At 44.6% G+C, this 23,406-nt stretch overlaps 2 protein-coding genes across 2 annotated transcripts; both read left to right on the top strand.

Annotated features, from left to right (window-relative positions):
• The first annotated feature begins 5,054 nt into the window (after positions 1 to 5,054).
• LOC106030918 (aldo-keto reductase family 1 member B10-like) lies at positions 5,055 to 11,054 on the top strand. Its single transcript, XM_048052261.2, has 10 exons — positions 5,055 to 5,205; positions 5,595 to 5,762; positions 6,286 to 6,402; positions 7,668 to 7,745; positions 8,384 to 8,506; positions 8,977 to 9,083; positions 9,247 to 9,328; positions 9,524 to 9,607; positions 10,078 to 10,160; positions 10,614 to 11,054. The coding sequence occupies exons 1-10, from the start codon at positions 5,140 to 5,142 to the stop codon at positions 10,654 to 10,656; spliced, it is 951 nt and encodes a 316-aa protein (XP_047908218.2). The 5' UTR covers positions 5,055 to 5,139; the 3' UTR covers positions 10,657 to 11,054.
• Positions 11,055 to 13,279: 2,225 nt separating this feature from the next.
• On the top strand, positions 13,280 to 20,626 carry LOC136786293 (aldo-keto reductase family 1 member B1-like). The gene is made up of 10 exons (XM_066999000.1): positions 13,280 to 13,423; positions 13,722 to 13,889; positions 14,658 to 14,774; positions 16,043 to 16,120; positions 16,711 to 16,833; positions 17,349 to 17,449; positions 17,636 to 17,717; positions 18,256 to 18,339; positions 19,097 to 19,179; positions 19,936 to 20,626. The coding sequence occupies exons 1-10, from the start codon at positions 13,361 to 13,363 to the stop codon at positions 19,976 to 19,978; spliced, it is 942 nt and encodes a 313-aa protein (XP_066855101.1). The 5' UTR covers positions 13,280 to 13,360; the 3' UTR covers positions 19,979 to 20,626.
• Positions 20,627 to 23,406: the final 2,780 nt, after the last annotated feature.

Raw genomic sequence — 23,406 nt, 5'->3', positions numbered from 1 at the left:
ACTTACAAAAGCCAAAAAATCAGGCCTTTCTTTTACAGGACTGTTTCCCAGGCAACTTTAGGAGTTAAGTCCCTAAATCAACAGCTGTATATCACAAGTTAATTCATGCTCCCTCCCGCCCCTTCCATTTCTTTAATGAAAAAGCTGCATGAGTGGAAAGGCGGCTGGGACTTGCCTTTCATGCAAAAATATCATGCTTGGATGGGGAGCCAAGATTTCCAACTTCCCAGAATTTTTCAAGTCTAATTTTCATCTCACACCTGCTTTGCTCACATGGAGATCTATTAATTTAAATCATTTTGGGTCTGACTTTTGTTGTTTTTTGATACAGGATCACTCTTTTCCTCTCTATTGCCATCAGATCCAGCCGTCCACAGAACCTGGAAAAAATATTTTGCCTATATTTCAGCATCTCCTTTTTTTACATTAGAAAAAATGCCAAACTTTTCTGCTTCCCAGAGACACTAGGCACAAGCCAACATTTGACGATTTGAATGGGTCTAGTACTTACTTAAATATTAAGTAATGCTGCCATTATTCTTTCTGTGCAAAACATACCAAATAGGTTACTGAGCTCAACTCAGTGGATCTGTGAAAATAAATCCCAGGCAGTATGGTCCTGCCCTTCTTAAGAAGGCATTTGCAGAAGTAGCATGTATCTGATAAGGAACTATTATCATTTGTTTGTTATAGTACCTCTAGAAGGATACCACAAAATGAGGCCTATGCCGTCTCACCAAGGTCTCATGTCCTTTCACAGGTATTTAGAAACTTTAGACACAGAGAAGCTGGTCTGCTCAGTTACATCTAGTTCACCAGGGCTGCTGAGGGCACACACAGGCCAAATTTACGTTCCCAGCTTCTGCAGCAACCCACACCACGTGTGGCCATCACCTCTTCTGAGCCCCTCAGGTTCCTCACATGTTCTGGTTACATGAGTGAGAGTCCCCAGGCAAAACAACAGCTGGAAGCATCCTGCCAGAACAATTTGCAACTCGTGGCCTCCTCCCTGCACACCCTGGAAAAGACCAATGCTGAAAGAGCAGAAGCCCATCTGACCAACCCTGCAGCAAGCCTGGAGCATAGAGTGAAATTAGGGAAGGACAATGAGTCAAAATTTTCTGGGAATCACTGGACCTTCCACATGCCCACTAGATGTTCACGTTGTCCATGGGTCCTGCCGTGTGACAGGAGAAAGACCACATGAGGCTCTGCCCACACATTCACAAAACATCAAAACATGAGTGACTTAGCTAAAACAGCCGGGTTCCCCTGTTGTGTATGAGTTCAGGTTATAAAGCAACTTCCATTCAGCTCTAACTGAACGATTACACAGCGGTATTTTTCATGTTGTTCCTAATCAAGATGAACTCATTGTTTTTACTGTGGGCTTCGTTTTGTTTTGGTTTTCAAACATGAAGAAAATATTTTCAACACATTTGTGTTTCACAAATGGAAAACATACCTTCCTCCGCTGTTAAAGCATTCTAAGCATCCCTTTTCTTGTCAAAACTAGACACAGCTGATTGCTAAAACTTGAAATGGAGCATGAAGATATTTTTCCACGAGGACAATAGCCTCCACTTGGCAAGAAAAATAGCAGACTGTTCTCAAAAGTGACAAGTTTTGGAAAACTTACAGTCTGTGTACATGAGAGAGGAAAATCTCATTCCTTTGATAACCATGCCTACCAACAGACATTTACTGGACAGGAATGTAGGTGTGGGACAAGCGAATTTTCAATTTGTGGATGAACTGGGTTTGGAGTCTGGCCATGGTGTCCTCCCTATTGTCCTTCAGTTGCTTATACCCTCACTGCAAAGCCCACTCTTCCATGGAAATAACTGAGGAGGTTTAGCCTTTGCTGATGCTTTGGCACCTGCTCTTTTCGCAGGGATTGACTTGGAGAAAATCAGGCAGAGAATCTGCCGGTCTCACATTAAGCCACCTCTCCAGTCTATTATCAGGAGCTTTCTTTTTATGAGTTTGAGAAAAGACATGCAAGACACTGGCATGCTTGCCTTCCGCAGCAACCAGTCCTGGCCTGTGCAAGGAAGTTGCAGTTTAATTAAACCAGCTCAAAAACTGATGCTATTAAATTAACGCTAACTCTGTGGGAGGATAGATGTTATTTTACTGAAGAGTGCTTTCTACTGTTTCAACTGAAGTGGTAGGAATAGATTTAAGTTAAGGCAATATACAACGTACTTCAACTGATATGTGTCCAAAAAAGGCATTTGCATCAGCATAATGAAACAGCACAAGATTTTCATGTAGACAAGACTCAGAAGAAAATGTAACCATATTATACTTTGGGAATACTGTGAACATGCCTTGTTTTGCCTTTCTCTGCTGTCAACACCTCCTCCGGTGCCTCCAGGGGTCTGCTCCCTGCTGCCTGACAGTTTTATTAACTCTCTCTTCCTGCCTTACGTGCCCTCAGGTACCCACTTGTTGGCAAGTTACACCTCGTTTTTAACACCAAGCTAAAATTTTAGCTTCCTCCAGTTCTGCTAAGTTAAAAGGCTTCTCTTCAGGATAGTTACAAGCTCATGTTCCAGAGTTTCCCCTGCTTCCTCTGTTTAAAGCAGTATTCTCTACTACAGCCTCAGAGCCAGACTTGGGGCTTCCTTGGAAGCCGAAACATATCACTTGAAGCTCTGTGTGCTGTGGTAGTGTCAGAATGTGGCTGGTGCTTCTTGGAAGTTCATCTCTCTCCACAGGGTGACACAACAGCACCAAGGAAAAATGCAAAAAAGGCCATAAACCACTGTAAGCAGCTCTGCTTTCTCAGACTGGCACAATATCCCAGCCCCTGATCAATCAGCTTGAGCCTTCCCATTTACACTACAGAGTGGGAAAAGTGCTTGGGAAAAGGTCAGTTCTTACTTTTCTTGCTGTCCTTGGTTCTTTCCCCCAGATGTCAGCATGCACAGGCCAGCACTGTGATGGAAATCCTGTGCAATTTTGTCTTTCTCACTGCTGGAGCCATCACCACGACTGCATTGTGCACTGCAGAGGGAACAGGGATGTCTGGTGCCAAAGCACTGGAGAACAGACACAGTGCTGAAATCCTGACATCCATCCACTCTGAGGACATCAGCGCCAATATATAAAGGAGGTGATACGGAGTTTGGCATTTGACTGGCTGTAGAAAGGCACAGCTGATGCTCTTGGTGGACCTTTTAACAAACGTACTGCTCCAGTCCCATTGAATCAATAGCAGATCTCCCAGCAGAAGTAGGCTCTGGACACAAATGTGTACTTGACACCCCAAGTCTGTAACATGTGTGTTCCTTTCTACCAGCTGTAGACAATCCACAATCCCCATTGATCACTGCAGTCAAAACAAGCTGGAGGTGCTGAACACATTCGAGTGCTATCAGTCATAAAAAAATCTAACTATTCCAGACGTTGGACAGTTTTTCTGCTTCCCCTGGGATACATGACATTCCCCTGGGATATTGTAAGTTAAGTGCCTGGTTAAGAGGAGGTGGAAAACAGACTGGATTTCCTCCCCACGCATAACAATTCCTAGAAGCACTGTTTGGGAATATTTTTCCGACAGAGCAGTGAGTTCAAGCAGGAGAAGCAGTCTCACTCATTTCAGTGGAAAACACAGCAAAGAAAAGGATTTTTTTTTTCCAGTTTAAGGATCAAACAATTCAGAAAGTCGGTATGTTAGTGATAATTGCTACTTTCCTCTTCAGAACTCAGATTGTGTCTCTTGAGACCCTACCAGAAAATTTTGGTGCCTTATATTCCTTACAAGTGTAAGCCACCTTCAATTCTTTTTCCTTTTTATTCTCTTTAGCAAAAGGACCTAGGAAGAGATTTCCACCTTCTCATTATTACAAAATCTTCAGAACACAATATGCAATTCCATCTGCTAAGATATTACTGAAGAAATTCAAAAGCAGCGATTGTCACACACAAGTTTAACTCTGCCCCCATGTGTGCAAACATTAAAATACACTCTCCTGTCCATTATCTGGCTCCTGTGTTATTTTTGTGCAGAAGGATGCATTAGTCTGTGACACTAATTACATGTGACTTCTACAATGATCCTGTAGCTATAGGTCACCTTTTCTCTTCTACACTCATCTCTCTCTGCATTGTGAAACTCTCCCCTATGAATGCACTGGTCATTAAAAACAAGCCATAGTGATGTGCCTGTAGCCTGTACAAATAAAATGGCAAAAATTAAAACTGAAAAGAAAAGATAGGCCACTCTGGAATTTACCAGAAGAAGGACGGGCCTGTTAAGATCCTAAAAAAACAGAGGACCTACTTTTCCTTCCCAGCTTCGCCACGCGTGCCCTTCAGCACGTCACATTTCCCCCATGCCTCACGTCCCAGTCTGTAAAGCGTAGATAACAGCACCTCCGGGTGTCTGGGTGGAAAGGAACTGCTTCTTCCCCTGTAAAACCACACTGAGGTTTCTCTCGCCGCCCGGCTGCCCCAGCACATGGGGTCACCGGGCTCTGCCGGGGGGCCCAGCGCCGGGCACCGCCACCGCTGCGGGCTGTGGATGGTGGGCCCGGCCCTGCCTCGGCCTGTGGTACCCAGCTGAGGCGGCCTCATGCCCTGCCTCAGGACTCCTGTTTGTTGACTCATTTGGGGGCACCCCCTGGCTTTACTATAACGCCAAGTCACGGGGCGAAGTGCCACTGACTCAAACACACTCTAGGTGAGGTAACCAACAGTGTGAACTTCAAAAGGGTGTTGCAAGAGTCCCGTGCGTATCAAGAGTGAGATACACACGGGCAACAGTGGCATGGGGACAAGGTGCGGCAGGGGCAAGCCCTGCACAAACACAAACCCGAGCAGGGTACAGCTGCCCTCAGCCCTCATCTTTTGATAAGGAACTGTACTGGGAGGAAAGGTCTGCAGAGCATGCTGTAGCACATCCTGCAGAGGTGATCACCACAATGATTTTTATTTCATATCAGCTTGCACATTAACCGGGGTGAGTTGAGTTTACAGTGAATAAACCACAGCCTTGTTGCTGGATACAGGAGAACCTGGAGCGCAGGCGCAGTTCCACCGTCTTCCCCCGCCCTGGGCCAGGACCCGTCACTATTAAAGGCCCTGGGCAGGAGGTAGCTGCAGCAGCACCTCCAGGCAGCACACGGAGCCATGGCGACCTACGTGCAGCTGAACACCGCGGCCAAGATGCCCCTCCTGGGGCTGGGCACCTGGAAGGTAACAGCTTCGGAGAAAAGGAGCTGCTTTGCAGAGCTCCCTGCACAAAACTCGGTTCCTCCTGGTCCAGCTGTGGAGCAGTGTCCTGGCGTTGGGGCATCTGCTCTGCCTGGCTGCGGGGCTGAGCCTGTGCAAGTGGGGCTGTGGAGAAAGGGCTGGGGGTTGGCATCATGCCCAGGAGACCATGTTTCTGCAAGGAATACTGTGCGGTATTCCATTTCTGAAAGGAATACTGTTCTTGACACACCCGAAAAAAAAAAAGGAAAGAAATGGGGGGGGTTGCTTTGCGTAGGGTAGGGTAAGGTGGTTTTCCTATTCTTATTTTGCTAGGAAATTGATATTTAACAGGTACTGTTTTGAGATTCTTAAGATTTCTTTATTATTTTCAGTCCCTACCAGGTAAGGTAAAAGCTGCAGTGGTGGCTGCTATTGATGCTGGGTACCGCCACTTCGACTGTGCCTATGTTTATGAAAATGAGAGCGAAATCGGGGAAGCGATCCAGCAGAAAATAAAGGAAGGTGCTGTGAAACGAGAAGACTTATTCGTCGTCAGTAAGGTATGGATCAAAGCAGGAATGAGGGAATGCTTTGCCTATGCTATTTTCAGAGTAGGAAGCTTAAGCGTTAGAACAAACTTTACAGTGTAGGATGAAGCACCTCGCTGGATTGTGAAGTTACCTCTTACTTTGGTTAAGGCCCATTTCAACGACTGTTTTGTGGCTTGTCTTATATTTTCATGACTTTGACATCTGAATTTTTTACAAGAAATGTATAAATGGTCAAATCTGACAGAAAACTTATTTTGAGCAAATCCATCTTTTTCTACACAAATGTGATCTCATAATAAGAGGTTTTACTACAGACCTATCTGATCACGTGTCCTGCCATAGTGGACACACTTACAGCCTGCAGTGTCAAAAGCCAGCCCTGTTCACAGAGCAAGCCCCCTTTGAAGAGCAATAGGATGTCCTGATTCCCCATGGCCTCCCAAAGACAACAGAGTGTTCCCGTCCTGTGCAGGACAGCACACGACAGCTTTAACCCAGCAGCTCATGGTGTGGCTTGGCTTTTTGTCTCCAGCTGTGGTGCACATTTTTTGAAAAACCTCTGGTGAAGGGAGCCTGCCAGAAGACTCTTGCTGACCTGAAACTGGATTACCTGGATCTCTACCTCATGCACTGGCCGCTCGGCTTAAAGGTACAGCAACAGCAACTCCATTGACTTTCTTTCTTACATTGAATTTCCCACATGGGGGAGCACTTCAGAACTGCCAGTCATCCTTACACCACTACTGCTGTTTCAGTCCAGAAAGATCACGTGTCTGTTGTGTACATGCACCAGCACTGCTCTGGCGCCTTTCATTCTGCTCTACTCTGGCCACTTGAGACAGGCTCTTGAACTCTGATGCTGAGACTGCTGCTTGCACGGCATCCTCTGCCCTCTTGATACTGGGAGAGGTGGACCTAGCACTCAGGTCAGACATTCTAGCTGCAAGCATGAGTTACACTGCTTTCCCTTTTACAAATCCAAAGTATTTTAATCTCAAAACTACCCTTTGCAGGAAGGAGGCTACACTTTGCTGCCTGACAGAAATTATTTCTTCTGCAGGTTATAGAACCACAGAGCAAGAGTATTTCTGTTTTCCATATCTGTCCTTAATTACCGAGTCCTTAATACTGCATGTGCTTCAAAGGATATGTCACTTTGTGTATATACCTAGCATTACCCTCTCCTTTCTGCTACAGCCAGATGAAAACCTCTGTTCAGTCTAATGTTTCTGAGCTCTTCAGCTTCATTTCGTATGCTCAATATTGTTTAAGTTTTCTTTATGCAGACAAAGCAGTCAAGTGAAACTGCATTCCCGCATAATATTGTTGCGTCAGTAGAAAATTCCAATCATTCAAAACAATCTGTCCATAGTGTCTACTTACAGGCTTTTCGAATTTTCCTAACAGAGCAACTTAAACAGTGAGCCTCCCAATGGAAAGTCTGTGCGCACAGTCCCTTTTTAGCAAATCTACTTAGAACTTTAAGGTTCACAGGATCAAAACCAATCCTCCATACACCTTTCTAAGAATGAAAAAACAAGCTATTATTCCTAAACATTTCCAATAAATAATGGAGCAATATATGAACTGAACACATGTAATGCTCCAGAATACTGTTCTGAGTAAATTGCTTCCCTGCATACATTTTATTTATCATCATTTTGATGGATCCAGCAGGAATACCTGCCTTTATTGGATCAGATGATGGCAAAAATGCCATGACCCTGCATAAACTAAAAATATATGACTGAAAACGTAATTAACTTATGATGAGAATTAATGGGGGGGGGGGTTGTTTGTTTTTTTTTGTTTTCATGCACTATTTGTTTAACTCCTTATATTCCTATTTGATTTCCTTACAAAGCTAGCTTCCCAACAGAGATTGTTACAAGCATTTTTGTTCCTCACTGACAGGCAGGAAAGGAGCTGTTTCCCCAAGATGACAAAGGCATGTGTATACCCAGCAACTCCGATGTTCTAGAGACATGGGAGGTAAGTTCAGCCACAGCAGGAGTCAAGCCTTCTCTGTCCTTGACAGTCTCCTCCACATTTTCATTGCGTTCAGCGGTCACTGAGCTGTCATCTCATGCATGTAAATTTTTTTGGAAGAAAATCAAGTAATACAAGGTAGCTTTTCAAAACTTGCATGCTTTAGTCAGTACTACTATTCTCTGAGCACCTTACCCAAGTGCTTAATCCACAGTGAACTAAACAATCACTTTGAGGGGAGCTGCAGACCAGTCTGAAGTTAGAAAATCTTCTTTGCTTGACCATAACAACTGTAAAATTGCCTTCACCGCAGTCCTTGCACAGTTCTTGAACCGCTCAAAAGCATTTGGCAGGAATAAAGACATTTTAGGTTGTGATCTCACCTACAGCCTGGGGCATAACTCTCCAGTTCTTGCACGACAGCAGATTACTGAATATCGTTGTTCTTTTCCTCATGCAATCTGGTGTGAATTGGAATGACACTTTGAGCTTGGATAAGATGCCACCCATTCTTCCCTTAGTGAACATAGCAAGCCTAAATAGTTATTTTGTTCTTCTCCATAAAGGGAAACAATCCACACCAAATCATCTTCAGGAATATCTTGTATACCAGGTGATGACTTTGCTCCTCTTTCTGTTAGGCCATGGAAGAGCTGGTGGATGCTGGTCTGGTAAAAGCCATTGGCATCTCCAACTTTAACCATGAGCAGATTGAACGAATCTTGAACAAACCAGGACTGAAATACAAGCCTGCAAACCTCCAGGTAAGCTGGTAACTGACCTCAAGTGAACATTTTTCATTGACTATGAAGATCTGATCAGTTGAATGAGGATATGGAAAAAGGGAGAACAAAGTGGACACAGCATGAACTCTAAATCCCGCTCTATAGATATTTCTGGGTCCAAAAAGGACTTGAATACTTCACTTTTTTTCTCTCACCTTGCTGAACCACTGTTTATAAATGCTGGAGTATTTTCTTGTGAAACATTATTTCTGGAAGAATAAAGAACCCAGAGCTATGTTTTGTGAAACCCCTGCAGCCAAACTGTATAGAAACTTCATATAAACATAGGTGCCTTCAATACTGAGAATGCATATTATCACCCACACCATTGGCAACGGTGATAAGCCAGGGCAAAAGGCAGCCTCTAGCTGTATTACAAAATAATCTTTGGCGCACAGCAATACTACAACAGTTCTGCCACTGTCAATCTCTGTACTCTTGTGTTTCAGATCGAATGCCATCCATACCTGACCCAGGAGAAGCTGATCAAGTACTGCCAGTCCAAAGGGATCGCTGTGACAGCATACAGTCCCCTTGGCTCTCCTGACAGGCCATGGTAAGACTCACTTCCATTTTGCAAGGGAGCTGGCAGGGATTACACTTGAAGCATTGAGACTACAAGAGCTCCGTTAATCATTCATCAAGATACAGATTCCTGTTGCTGGGTTGGCTCTTTCTATGGAGGTTTCTTGCCACTGGTCTTTCTTTCCTCTGTGTAGGGCTAAACCAGAGGATCCTTCCCTTCTGGATGACCCCAAGATTAAAGAGATTGCAGCCAAGCACAACAAAACACCAGCACAGGTAGGTGGGTGCTGAACTCTTTGCTTATCAGGAAGTGCTACCTAGGCCACAGAGACAGGAGTGATTTGAAATGCAGCTCTGTGAAAGTAGCCATCGCTCCGGCAAGCAGCTGTTGAACAGGCTCAGCCTCTGTGGCAACAGGAGCTGCCTTCTCTGGAGCTGCCTTCTCTCTGACTCAGTGGTCTCTTCTTGCAGGTTCTCATTCGCTTCCAGATCCAGAGAAATGTGATTGTGATTCCCAAGTCCGTCACCCCCCAGCGCATTGTGGAGAACTCCAAGGTGGGTGATTACAAGTGGCCTGGGTGCTGCCCTGCACGGATGGCATCCCTTCCCCCTGCAGATTGAGCAGGGATCCTTTCTTAGCTTCCCCAAGCTGACCTCCTCAAACAAGAGAACTGGGCTTTTTCTCTCTGCATGTTTACCTATACTCTGCTGAGGGCTAATCTATTGCTACAGTTGAAGAGGTGAACAGGGCTTATGTGAAGATTTCTATTCTGCGGCTTTGTGGTTTAAGGATTAACCAGAACTTGCTTGGAGACCAAGAGCAGTGAAATGGCAGAAAAGTCTCATATAGAAAAAAACAATCTTCGTAAAATCATTCTTGTGTACATAAAAAAGTTGTTCCTCTATCTTTTAAATCATTCATCCATGACTGAAAACCTCCACAGTGGATCTGCTGTCTAATCTTGTTTGTCTTCACACTGTTCAATTTGTTCAAAGAGGTGATTTTCAGCTTTTTCTCTTGTTAGGTATTTGATTTTGAATTGACTAAAGAAGAGATGGCAACTGTTCTCAGTTTTAACAGGAACTGGAGGGCCTGTGGGTTGGCGCTGTAAGTGACACTGATTGTTTACTTCCAAGTCTTACATTTTGAATAACCTTTACAAGAATGTTTATGTCACAGCTACTGGGAAGCATAAAATTCAGTGAATAAAAAAAAAAATCATTAATTCAAATCATAGTTGGTTTGTCCCAAAAAGTAATTTTTCAAGAGAAGGTTTAATATGTTCATTTTAAAAACAAATACCAAAACAACAACAACAAAATACTCATTTTGAATTCAGTTTTCAGGAGACTCTCTGTAACTTGAACAACGAAATATGGTGCTGGGTGAGCATTTTGCCTTTGTTTGTATTAGAGAAGTGAGGACACATATCTCCACATATTCTTCCTGCAATTACACAATTCAGATTTTCCCTTGGTCACTCCTCCATGCACCAAACACGCCTCTTTCCAACATTTACTTCATCCGTGAAAAGAAACTTCCCTTTTTGATTTCTTTCAGGGCCAAAACTCACAAGGAGTACCCTTTCAATGCAGAATACTGAAGATGTTTGTAACATGGCCTTCACTAGACCTCTGGTGTCTCCTCCAACTCTGAGCTATGTATCCAGCTTTCTTACTGCATCTGCCTTGCTTCTGCCACTGAAGTCAAAGGATACTTATTCCATCGATTTTGTTTATTTTTGGAAGAAGGAAAGAGTAGTGTTCTACAGAACAAAATGTGGGATGTAATAATTTCTGCTTATCAGAAGAGATGATTATTACTGAAATGACTGGGCAAAACTGCTAAGCAGGAGATGAGGAGCTTGAACCACCATTCACTGAGTACCTTCAGCCTTGCACCAGCACAAAACAGAGGCTGAGAAACCACAAGAAAAAGCACACATCCAGCATTTCTTCAGAAGTGTCCCATGTTTTAAATAAAAATAAAATGTGAAAACATTACTGGCTGAAAGACTGGTCAAGGAAAAAAAAAATCTTTTTGGCGTTAAATAAACCGTGTATGAATGTTTATGCTCTATTCTCACCCTCCAACCCACGGCTATGCATAGATAGGTCTGACCACAGCACGCGGGCAGCCAATCCTCACAGAAGCCTTGCCAGGCCTTCTCCCACTGCCCTCTTTGGCCTCTCCAGTCCTAGAGGACAGATGAGGAGCCACAGGTCCCAGCAAGCCAGGGACAATGGAGCCTGGCACCTCGTTTCACCACACACTCCTGCTCCAGAGTATTCCTGGCAAGGGGAGATGGGCTGCTTGTGGGTAGGTCTGAAGGGATCAATTGCACAGCCTCCTCGCCTTGCACTTAGAAGCTGTCAAAGCAGTCGAGGTTTCCTGAATAACACTGTCTCGCACACATTTTACCCCCTTTAATTTCTGACTTAAGAGGGGTGCTGAAGGACAGTGTTTTTACTGTCAGTTGTTCTTACTTTCCACTGCATCCTGCTGGACAGGTGCCCAAACACAGCCATAAAGTTCTATACTGGGTTTAGCGGGAAGATCGTAACACCTTCTGTTAGAGAAAAGAGGCACCTGAAGACCTCTCCCACATTTCCACTTTCACTTCAGAAACATATAATCCAAGACCCCTTGTTTCTCAGCTTCCTGAAGGAAGCAGCCCATGAAAACCTCAGCTATCTCCAGGCAGAGGAAAGACATCCATCCTGTGAAAAAATATGCCATATTTTTGAACCCAGAGTACAATATTTACTGTGGTGTGGGAGCCAAAGACTTAGGGAATTTCTACCACCCTTCACAAGCACCCTCTTTCACTTGGAAAGTTCCTGCTCAAACTCTTGCTCCAGCTCCCTGTGGATTCATCGCTGCTGAGCACAGCCACACAAACCCATCCAGATGCTCCTGGGCCAGCGTAGGCATTTACTGCCTGGTCTACCCAAACCCAAGGGCCTCCCTGCTCTCGTGTAGGGTCTATTCTCTCACCTCTGGGCACAGACAGGAACCTAATGAAGGCAACGACACACCTGAGGGGTTCAGGCACCTGGCTGAACCAGGCCTGGGTGTCAGAACTGCGGGATGAGGAGCAGAGCTGCTTGCCTAGGGCTGGCAAATTACCCTGGGTCTGCCACAGACAGCAAGGGCTTGTGCTCAGTCTCGCTTCTGGAGTTTCAGTTTTAGTACGCAGTTTGCCACCAGCTCACCAGATGAATAGCCAAATACTGGAATTATCAGGGATGAGTCTTCAGCAAACCTCCTGGCAGGAGGCTGAGACGCTTGTGGCAGTGCCTCAGAGCTTGATCCTGATCTGAGCTCAGTGCGTGAAGGAGGCCAAAGCCTCAGTACTGCACTCAGCCTCCAGCCTCCTGTCTGTGTTCCTGCCTGACAAGCATCCAGCTGAGGCACACCATGCAGCGAGACAGCACCCCTTTAACACACGCTTCTTTTCCAAAGGCCTGCCTGCCATCTTTGGTAACCCCAGCGACACCTTCAGGAGGGAGAGAGCTGACCCGTCCTGGGTCCTGGCATGATCAGGGGAAAGACCCATGCCTACAGGGCTCAGACAGCAATGGAAAATACAAATTTTATGCCCAAAGCGCTCTGTTAAAAAACAAGAGATGTCTCTCATTCAGGAAATCACTGGGGAAAGCCAAGCACCGGCCTTTGCAGGAGGACATCGACAGGCTGCTAAGGAGGCAGCACAAAAATCTCATTATAAAAGGAAAAATCCAGGCTCCCAGCCATGCTCTCCACAACTCGCGTTACCATTTTAGTTTAGGCATTAGCAAAAACGTCTTTAATAAGGGTAAGGGGCAGGCAGGCACTGCAACGCCTCCCAGAGTGATTTGATTTTGGGTTGGGGCTGAACCACCTGAGCGGTCTGGCAGCTGGACTTGAAGATGTTTGTATTTAAAAATAAATAGAATAGAATAGAATAGAATAGAATAGAATAGAATAGAATAGAATAGAATAGAATAGAATAGAATAGAATAGAATAGAATAGAATAGAATAGAATAGAATAGAATAAAATAGAATAAAATAGAATAAAATAAAATAAAATAAAATAAAATAAAATAAAATAAAATAAAATAAAATAAATAAAATAAAATAAAATAAAATAAAATAAAATAAAATAAAATAAAATAAAATAAAATAAAATAAAATAAAATAAATAATGGCTTGGGCGGCGCTGGCAGCGGGGCGAGGCGCGGGCGCCGACTGACTGCCGGGCTCACGGGGCGGGCCGCCGCGGGGGTGGCGCCTCCCGTAAAGGGCCCGTGCAGGAGCCGGGGCCATGGCGGGCTGCGCGCGGCTGGGCGCCGGCAGGCTGCCTGCCGTGGGGCTGGGCACGTGGAAGGTGGCCGGGGGGGACCGGGGGGGACCGGGTCCGGGCGGCACCGCAGGGAATGGGGGGGCCGTGGGGGCACCGGGCCGCTGCCGGCCTGCGGGGTGCCGCGGGGAGAGGCGGCTGTCTGCTTGTTTCTCGTCGTGGCCTTGGATTTCTGGGGGGTGGGCGAGTGGGGTTTATTTGGGGGGGGGTAAGGGAGGTTGGGGGGTGGGATTGGTGGGATGGCTGCCTTGGTTTCTGACTTACTGGGAGCAAGGCCTGTGTGTGTGCTGGTGGACATTCCTCAGGTGCTCTCCTTCCCCTTCAGTCCCCGCCAGGGAAGGTGGCAGCTGCGGTGATGGCCGCTATCGATGCTGGGTACCGCCACTTCGACTGCGCCTACGTGTACCAGAACGAGAACGAAGTTGGGGACGGGATCCAGCAGAAAATCAAGGAAGGGGCTGTGAAACGAGAGGAGCTCTTCGTGGTCAGCAAGGTAGGGGCCTGGGGGCCTTGGGGCAGGCCCCCTTCACCCGTGGCATCCTTATGGTAGGAGACCAAAGGCTTGGAGACCCCTTACTGAATTGTGGTCGGGCTCCCAGTACCACTTCTCGTTCCACCCCATCACCACCACCACAGCGATGTCGCTTGAGTCTCTGCTGCCCGCTGGCAGTGGGTTTTTGTTGCAGCCATTGGATTGGCAGAACCAATGTGGCAATGGCACCTTGCTGAGGTTTGGGACAATGTAATCTCTTCTGCACGCGTCCCGAGGAAGGTGTGATTGCTGGGTTTTATTTCCCATGGTTATCAAGGAAAATGGGAAACTTAGCTGGATTTGAAGTCACTTTCTTATCTGGGTAGAGTTGGTTCCATCTTTGTGGCTTTTCTGCATTTTCATGGCATTACCTGATATTGATGCAGGAGTTTCATGCACAGTCAGGTCTGACAGATACCTGCCTTCATTTAAAAGCCTCCTACTGTAAAGGCAGACCTTGCCTAAAAGGGGATGGCATAAATAGTGTCTTCTCTAATAGAAACAGAGGTTTCCTTGCCTGTGACCCTATTCAGTTACATGTGGTGCCACTGTACGTGCTGCCCTTACTGTTATGGTCTAGTCCTGCTCACAGGGCAAGCCCTATCTGAAGAGCAATAGGTAGCTTTAATTCCACATTGCCTCCCAAAGAAGGAGTGCTTTTCTCTTGTGCAGGGCATCAGAGGGCTTTAACCCAGCAGCTCATGGCGTGGCTTGGCTTTTTGTCTCCAGCTGTGGTGTACGTTTTTTGAAAAACATCTGGTGAAAGGAGCTTGCCAGAAGACTCTCGCTGACCTGAAACTGGATTACCTGGATCTCTACCTCATGCACTGGCCTTTTGGGTTGAAGGTACAGTAATAGTAGGGTGCTTTTTCGTGACTGGTGTTTTTGAAGACCTATATGGCTTTATAGCCCAATAATTGCTCTCACTAAGTGTCTGTTGCATGTACCACTACTGCTCCGGTGCTCACCTCTACTCTGGCCATGTGAGCTGGGCTCCTGATCTCTATCTCTGAGACTGCTGCTTGCATACCCCTGTCAACCTAGGAATCACAGACCTGAAAACTAGGGCATGTCTCCCAGCTGCATGCATAAGCTGTGCTTTTCTCCCTTTTTTCTTTTTACAATTCCCAAGTATACTCTGAAAATCATATTTTGTCGAAGGGAGGCTACATTTTGCTGCCTGACAAATTCTTTACAATGCATGTTACAGAATTGGAGCAAAACTATGTTTCTGTTCTCCATTTCTGTCTTTAACCACCGAGTCCGTAGTACAGTATAGATTGTGTTGACCTTTGCTCTGGGAGCCCTAGTGTTGTTCCACAAACCTTGTGTTTCAAAAGATGAGACTTCAGTGGGGGGGGGGGGGGGGGGCAGCCAAGTTTTTCAGATAACCAAAGCAGTAGATGTCTCAATTTAATTATTTCTAATCTTAGCTTTTCCTTCCTGCTACAGTGTGAATAGCCTCCGTCCTACCTGTTGCTTTGGAATTGCTCAACTTCATTTCATATTCCATTTTAGCTTTGTCAACAAAGCCATGAAAGTGAAGCTGTCTCATGGCAGCAGCAAACTCAGTTGTGAAACACAGTTCTGCCTAGGTGTTTTTACGTAATTTGTACACAAAGGCTTTTCTAACTTTCCGGCATTAGCAGCTTTACACTGAGCTTTGCTACAGAATAACTGTCACAGTACATAATACCTCTTTTCAACATATCTAATTCAGTAGAGACCAAAGCTACATGTGCTCAGTACCTAACTAGGCCCCAGCTGATGCCCTTCTGGAAGAAAAATTAATCTTCCTAACAGGTGAAAACGAACAATTCATGAAGTGACCATGTATGATACTCTAGCCCATAGTTCTGAGTGGTTTCTTTCCCTGCAGGTATTTGGGTGAGTCATCATTTTGAGAGGCCCAGCAGAAATATCTGCCTTGATTAGCGTAGTTGCTGGGCAAGCATACCTTAAATTCCTCACTTTCTCAAGCAGGAAGAAATGATTATAGACAAGAATTAATATTCTTACCCGCACTGGAAGTTTAAGCTATCATGATCCTGAGCTCTTATGGTATTAGGCAAACTTGTCAACAGATTTTCAAGCATTTTCTTCCTCTCTAACAGGCAGGAGAGGAGCTGTTTCCTACAGATGACAAAGGCATGTCTATACCCAGCAATGCTGATATTCTGCATACGTGGGAGGTAAGCACAGCCACAGTGTCAGAATCACGTCTGCTGTCCTCAGCAGTGTTAATTCAGTAGTCACAGAATAGTTAGTGCGTGGATGCAGAATTAGTTGGAAAGAGTTTACAGAAGTACATTGAAATTACTTTCATGGGAGCTACAGAGCAGGCTGAGGTCAGAAAAAGTTCTTTGCTTGGCCATAACAATTGTACGATTATTCTCATGCAATTCTTGAACTGCTCAAATACATTCTGAAGAAATGAAGACTATAGTTTGTGATCCTGCCATCATCCTACAGCATAGGCCTCCAGTGCTGCCACAGTAGTGGATTGTAGACTAGGGGTGTGCTTTTCCTTGTGGAACTCAGAGTGAATTTCTCAGTCTTCCCAAATGAGATTTGGGGCTGGGTGCAGGAGGACATGGTGCAAATATTACCAGTACCTACACTTCCCCAAGAGAATCAAGTTTGGCAAGCTCAAGCAGTTCTTTTTTGCCCTTCAAGCAGTTCTTTTTTTGCCCTTCATGAGAAGCAAGAAGGAACATCAGGAAGAATGTATTCAGGCCCTGTCTTGAAACCTGAATAATGACTTTATTCCTCTTTCTGTTAGGCCATGGAAGAGCTGGTGGATGCTGGTCTGGTTAAAGCCATTGGCATCTCCAACTTTAACCGTGAGCAAACTGAAAGAGTCTTGAACAAGCCAGGACTGAAATACAAGCCTGCAAACAACCAGGTAAGCTTCTAAGCAACCTCAGGTGACTAGTTTTCAGGGATTATAATTCATGGATTATAAAGATCTGATTACAGTTGAACAAAGATATGACAAAAAGGGAGAACAAAGTGGACGCAGCATGTACTTTAAATCCTACTCTATGAATATTTCTGGGTATGAAAAGAACTGGAATACTCTTCTTCCTCACCTTGCTAATCCACTTTTAACAAAGTTGGAGTATTTCCTTGTTTTCCTTGTGAAACATTATTTCTGGGAGGATAAAGAACCCAGACGAGAGGTATTCTGTGACTAATCAATATTTGTGAAACCTCTGAACAAAATCCAAAAAGTAAATAAGGACTCAGTGTAAATATTGGTGCCCTATAGAATTAGAGGCTTCTATTATCACACAGACCACCTGCAGGGTAAGATGCAGGCAGCCTGTAAATGAGAAGTTAAGGTTCAGAAAAGTCGCTGGAGTACTGGAGACATAACAGTAGTTCTGCAACTGTTGGTCTGTGCTCCTGTGTTGGCAGATTGAGAGTCACCCATACCTTTCCCAGGAGAAGCTTATCAACTATTGCCAATCCAAGGGGATCACTGTGACAGCATACTGTCCCCTTGGGCGCCCTGACAGGTAACTTATAAATGTTAGTGTGTTCTTGGTTCAAATCATTCAGATTAATTGGAAGAGTTATGGTGCATGTATGTGTACATACACACATCTAACAATTACACATCTCTCTCCCCCCCGAAAAAATCATGCTGGGTAGAATCTCTCTGCAGTGGTTCTTTGCAGTTTCTTACTTATTCACTCTTGTAGGGCCACGCCAGAGGAGCCTCCCATTCTGGATGACCCCAAGATTAAAGAGATTGCAGCCAAGCACAACAAAACTCCGGCACAGGTAAGTAGGTGCTAGACAGTGGCTACTGCTTCCTGTAACAATTCTTAACGAAGAGAGACCTCAAGAGAGGCTACAGAGGCTGTGTATGTTCCCTGTGAACTATGGATGTCTTCTGTAGTGTTAATGAGCAATATTGCAGGCTGCATAGTAAGCAACCTGCATATGCTTTAAAGAGATCTTTGTCTCTCAACAAGAAAGATTTTTGAGCCCTCTTAAGGTGTTACTTCCACTCTCAAGTCCTGTTACAGATAATGAAAGCCTTATATAGGTTGCTGAAAGTCCACAAGGTAAGAAAAGGAATTGACTGTCCCAAAGCTGGATGGGAAAGGAGGCTTCCCCTGTGGGGCTCCACCATTTCCCTCTTTGCTTGTTAGGAAGTGCTGCCTAGGCCACAGAGACAGGAGTGATTTGAAATGCAGCTCTGTGAGAGTAGCCATCGCTCCGGCAAGCAGCTGTTGAACAGGCTCAGCTTCTGTGGCAACAGGAGCTGCCTTCTCTGGAGCTGCCTTCTCTCTGACTCGGTGGTCTCTTCTTGCAGGTTCTCCTTCGCTTCCAGATCCAGAGAAATGTGGTTGTTATTCCCAAGTCCGTCACCCCCCAGCGCATTGTGGAGAACTTCAAGGTGGGTGATTACAAGTGGCCTGGGTGCTGCCCTGCAGGGATGGCATCCCTTCCCCCTGCAGATTGAGCAGGGATCCTTTCTTAGTTTCCCCAAGCTGACCTCCTCAAACAAGAGGACTGGGCTTTTTCTTTCTGCATGTTTACCTATACTCTGCTGAGGGCTGAACTAGAGCTAAAATGAAGAGTGCAATTGGTGAAGAGAGGTTGATGGAGGTCTTGGAAACAGCGTGCTGAAAACCTTGACATGCAGTCTCCTATTCTGCAGACTGTAGGTGAATTGGCATCAGGGCTTGCTTGGAGCCTAAGTGCAGTAGCATGCCAAAAAAGTTTTGTATAATATAAGCAGTGTCAAGAATACTGGTGTCAGTAAAGCACACTGCTCCTCTCACTGCTAGGTCAGTGGTGTCTTCCTGATGTTGGACGTCAGGATTTCAAAAGAAACATAGCTGGATATATTGGAATATGGAAGTCTTCCAGATGTTTCTTTGGAATTGGAGAGAAATGCAACCCACAAGTAGAAGCATCCTGCAACACCAAGTGCACACCAAGCTGCTTGGAACAGCTGATGCATGTAACTGCAACTTACGTTTTTTTGTTTTCCCCTCTGTCTTGAAAATGCAAAGAGAATTCCTTTTCCCCACACTTGTGAAGCCATTTCTAACAACCCTTCCCCTGTGGACTTGTTCTTTAACTTCGTGAATCTTGCTTCCAATCTGATTTGTTCAAAGAAGTGATTTCCAGCTGTTTTTCCTTGTTAGGTGTTTGACTTTGAATTGACTAAAGAGGAGATGGCAACCATTCTCAGCTTAAACAGAAACTGGAGAATATGCGAAATGGTCATGTAAGTGACAGATTGTCTCCTTCGAGCTCCTTTCAAACTCCTTTCAATACCCTTTATTCTGAACTCACAGGTGCTTGTGTAATTGTTTAAATTGGGCATGTTTTTGAAATCTGAAATCATAAGGGAGACTAAGCATCTGTTATTTAGCATCTTAGTAGCTTTATATCTTCACTGTATTGCCTGAAGGATAAGCCTAAGTCATAGTATGTACTTGTGACTTCTTTCTCCAGGAAGTGTGTAACTGGAATTCTAGAAGGTCTAGAAGGAAGGTTCTAGTTAATAACTTTGGCTATTTCTGTATTAGAGAAGTGAGCATTAGGCAGTTTTAAACTCATGATGATTTTTCTATTGTTGAGATCATAGTAAACTGATGTCAGCTTTTCATAGGTGGTTGAGGGAGGAAATGACTATCTAAACTGCAGTATGAGCTGCTGCTTGCAGATGTGCACCATGGAAACTTATATGCAGACAAGGCCTTGGTTGAAAGGCCACAAACTGCTGTCTTATCTGTAAGCAGTGTGAACTTTGTTTTTTTTTAATCTAGAAGTGACTTGGTTCCAGGACTTCTAAATGCTCACTGCCTGAATAACAGGAAAAGACTTGCATATGTTGTTTGTGTGCCACTTGCACACTGGTAAAAGCAGAAGACACTCAAATTAATTCTGCTGTTGCACAACAAGTGACACATCTGCTGTAGTATTGTACAACATTTATTTTATCCTTGAAAGTAATTTTTCATCTTTTGTTTTCCTTCAGGTGCAAAAATCACAAGGAGTACCCTTTCCATGCTGAATACTGAAGATAGTTTTATCCTGTCCTCCTGCCTGCAGGAGGGGGCCTAACAAGCTTCTACCACTGCCTGGGGTGGTCCACTATGTAGCTTACACACTGTATCTGACCTGTCAGCAAAGACAGTATATATATTCAGTGACTGTTTGGGATTTTCTTCTTTGGTAGAAGAAGATAGTAAAATTGTTCTAAAGAACAAAATATGGGCTATAGTAACTGTCTGTGATAATTCTCTACTCATTAGATAAGTGTGTTTACCTGGCTGAAAAATAGCAAAGCAGAAAACATTAAGAATGAACTAGCAGTTGATTTTATTTTATTTTTTTTAATCCTGTCTAGTTTCAACACTACTTAACCTTGTAGGGTGGGGATATGTGAGCACAGAAGAAAGATATATCCTGAAAGAATGAACTATGTAATCATTGCCTGAAGATGAAAGACAATGATTAACTTCACTTGCAGAGCACAGTCCAAAGCTCTTTGAAAAGAAGAATAAATAGGAAAAATGTCTGGACCTACAGATGCATACCAGTTTATACTGGCTGTATTGCAGTCACATCCTTTACAGGCCAAAACTGAACACTGATTGGATTTGTATACTATCACATTTGGATTTGTATACTATCCAAAATTAAAATAAAAAAAGATTACAGATTACTGATGGTTTGGGAGCTCTTGTCTAACATGAAAAATTGATATTTTTTTTTCATGCAAGGGCAGTGGTTTGCCATATGAAACAATTACACATTTTAAACTATGTCATTGGAGCTCCAGGATCTTACCTTGATCAAGATTTGAGTGGCTCAGTATAATAAGCTTTGGTTGACAGAACAATGCGGACAAGATCAGTAGAGTATGACGTGCCTTAGTATGGGCTGTATAGCAAGAAGCAACAGGAGACCAAAACCTGAAAGGCTGTATGGTGGTACTGCTGCAGACTGATTTGTTTGGTAGCCTGTGCTGACACTTCCTATAACGAGTAACAGTGAGGGAGGGAGAAGAGAGAAACAGAGGAGGCAGCATTATGCTGATGTCTAACACTGCATAGAGGTAGAGGTTTCAAGGTGGAGTGAAGTGTTGATGCTGAGCAGCTGCTCAGAGCCTGATGCACTCCACTGAAGTGAGTATCATGTTCCCTCCAGGCTACACTGGCATGGTAACAGACAGACCTGATTTAACTGTAATTCATTTATGCACATGAGCAAGGGTTTCCTTGAAAAAGCCTGTCCCTCATGGTGGAGGATGAAGGAAAGGAGGACATCTCAGTGCTAGCAGGTGTTTCAACAGTATGGCACTTCAGGGGTCTGTGGCTGTGGCATGCCTTGGGCTGGCGGACACAGGGCAGCTGCAGGACAACTGCTGCGCTCCGATCCCAGATCCTGGTGTACAATTTCACAAAAGCTTATGAAGTTTGAGTGGTGCAGTGGTCTGGAAACTTCCTAGCTAGTTGAAACAACTAATAAAGAACAAGGTGATTAGAAAAAAATGCTGCTTTTTATAAAGGTTAATATAACCAATACTTCCAAAAGAACGTGAATCTTAATATTACTTAGGAACAAAAGAACTCAAAATGGGGCAATGCCCTTTTGTTTTTTTGGGGTTGTTTTTTACTTATTTAAACTCTTCCACATATGAAACACTCCACACTGTCCTGTGGACAGAGGTGGTCAGCTGTAGCCAGCTGCACTTAATGGGCGTGAATTCTCCCTGGGCCACTTTCCATCAGTAAAACCACAAGGTGCTTTTCTCTACAGCCATCAGAGGGCAGCCAGCCCTTGGAAGAGACTTGCATGTCTCTGCTATTACAGGGCAGGAGCAAAGCCGGCAGCCTTCCTGTCAGTAAAGATTACAGGGACTTGCCTGCTTCTGTCATCTTGATTCTTGCTCTTCTCTGATATGAACCACTGCTCATCTCCTGAAACTATGATTTTTGGTAGTTTAGGATTATTGAATACAAATGTCAGCAAACTTGAATAAGCACCCTGCTTCAGTACAAAACTGCACTTGATCAGATCAGATCCTTCCTCACACGCACACAGACTTCCTTATCTCCAGCATTCATTGTAAGGAACCCTTGGGCATTTTACCAAGCATGCAGTTTGCATGATTTCCCAGGCCAGCTGATACACAGTGACATGTGCCGTACTTCTCTCCCAAAGTCCCTACCGCTGTCTGACAGCCCCAGCCATGCCAAGAGAAAGACCTGATGGCTCACATGTCTTGGCATGATGAGGTCCCACACCAATAGCCCCAAACAGCAATGCAAAATGGCAAATCTTCTGCCTCAAATCCTCTGTTAAATGGCTGAGACATCTCTCATTCAAAAAATGATTGAGGAAAACCAAGCACCAGCCTATGCTGAACATCAACTGCCTGCAGAGGAAGCAAGACAAAAATCTCAAGAGAAAATAAGAGGAAGATCAAATTTTATTTTCCATCTGTGCTCTCCACCTAGTCTCATCATCTGTCTCTTTGGCATCACCAGTTCACTTTGGTACTGCCCCCGTACAAAATCTGACTGACTGGCAGTTCCTACACCTGGCACTGAAGCGTGACACTGCTGGTACTAACAAATCACCGGAAAATACCACTAGTTCAAGCATTCAGAGGCAAACTGGTACTTCAGCTGGTCTTTAGGCTGCTCTCAGCAAATCACAGGCATGGCATAACATGTCGTTTTCAAAAATTTTTTTGCTATGTAAAAATTAGCATTCATCAGCAAAAAAAGGGATTGCCTGTTAAAGATATGGATGCTCATTTTGAAGTTTCAAACTAGGGTGACTTCTCTGGAGGGAGATGATCTTTGTCAGGACAAGTCCATATAACTCCTGCCAATAACTAAGGTCAAGCCAGAGGTCAGGCATGGAAAATTGTTCTCTTCGAGCCCAGCTAACACCAGTTAGCCCACCTCCCTGGCAGTTCTCACTCTTGTGCAAACAGCTTGCTTTTAATACTGTTGGTGGAACTGAGGAACAGGCTCAGGCTAACTGCAAGCTTTCCATTGATTTCACTGACCCCTGAACCAAACCCCAAGAGACTGAGCACACACTGAGCACATTTACAGAGAAGGAATCCGGAAAATGGAAAGGTAAACACGGCATTATATAACTTTTCTGATACAACTGAAACACATCGCATCCTGCTGGGGATGGCTGTGGTGCTGACACAAACCAGGAAGAAGGTTAAAGAGACAACCAATTGGCATGTCTGCCCTCAGGTAAGTGGAGCAAAAAGCACGACGCTGCAAAGAACCTGGACATCTGCTGTGGGAGAGGCACCCAGAGAAAAATGCAATATTATACTCCCAAATAATGGACTCAATTCTGACTAAATGGATTAATGGACTAAATACCTGACTAAATTCTCCAAGTGTGAGCAAGCAGCAAAGTCTTCCAGGCAGCCCTAATGTAACATCCCGGACTATCTAGTGGATCCTGC

This window comes from Anser cygnoides, chromosome 1 (assembly GCF_040182565.1).
Source record: "Anser cygnoides isolate HZ-2024a breed goose chromosome 1, Taihu_goose_T2T_genome, whole genome shotgun sequence".
NCBI lineage: Eukaryota > Metazoa > Chordata > Aves > Anseriformes > Anatidae > Anser > Anser cygnoides.
This window is presented reverse-complemented; position numbering and strand designations above follow the sequence as displayed.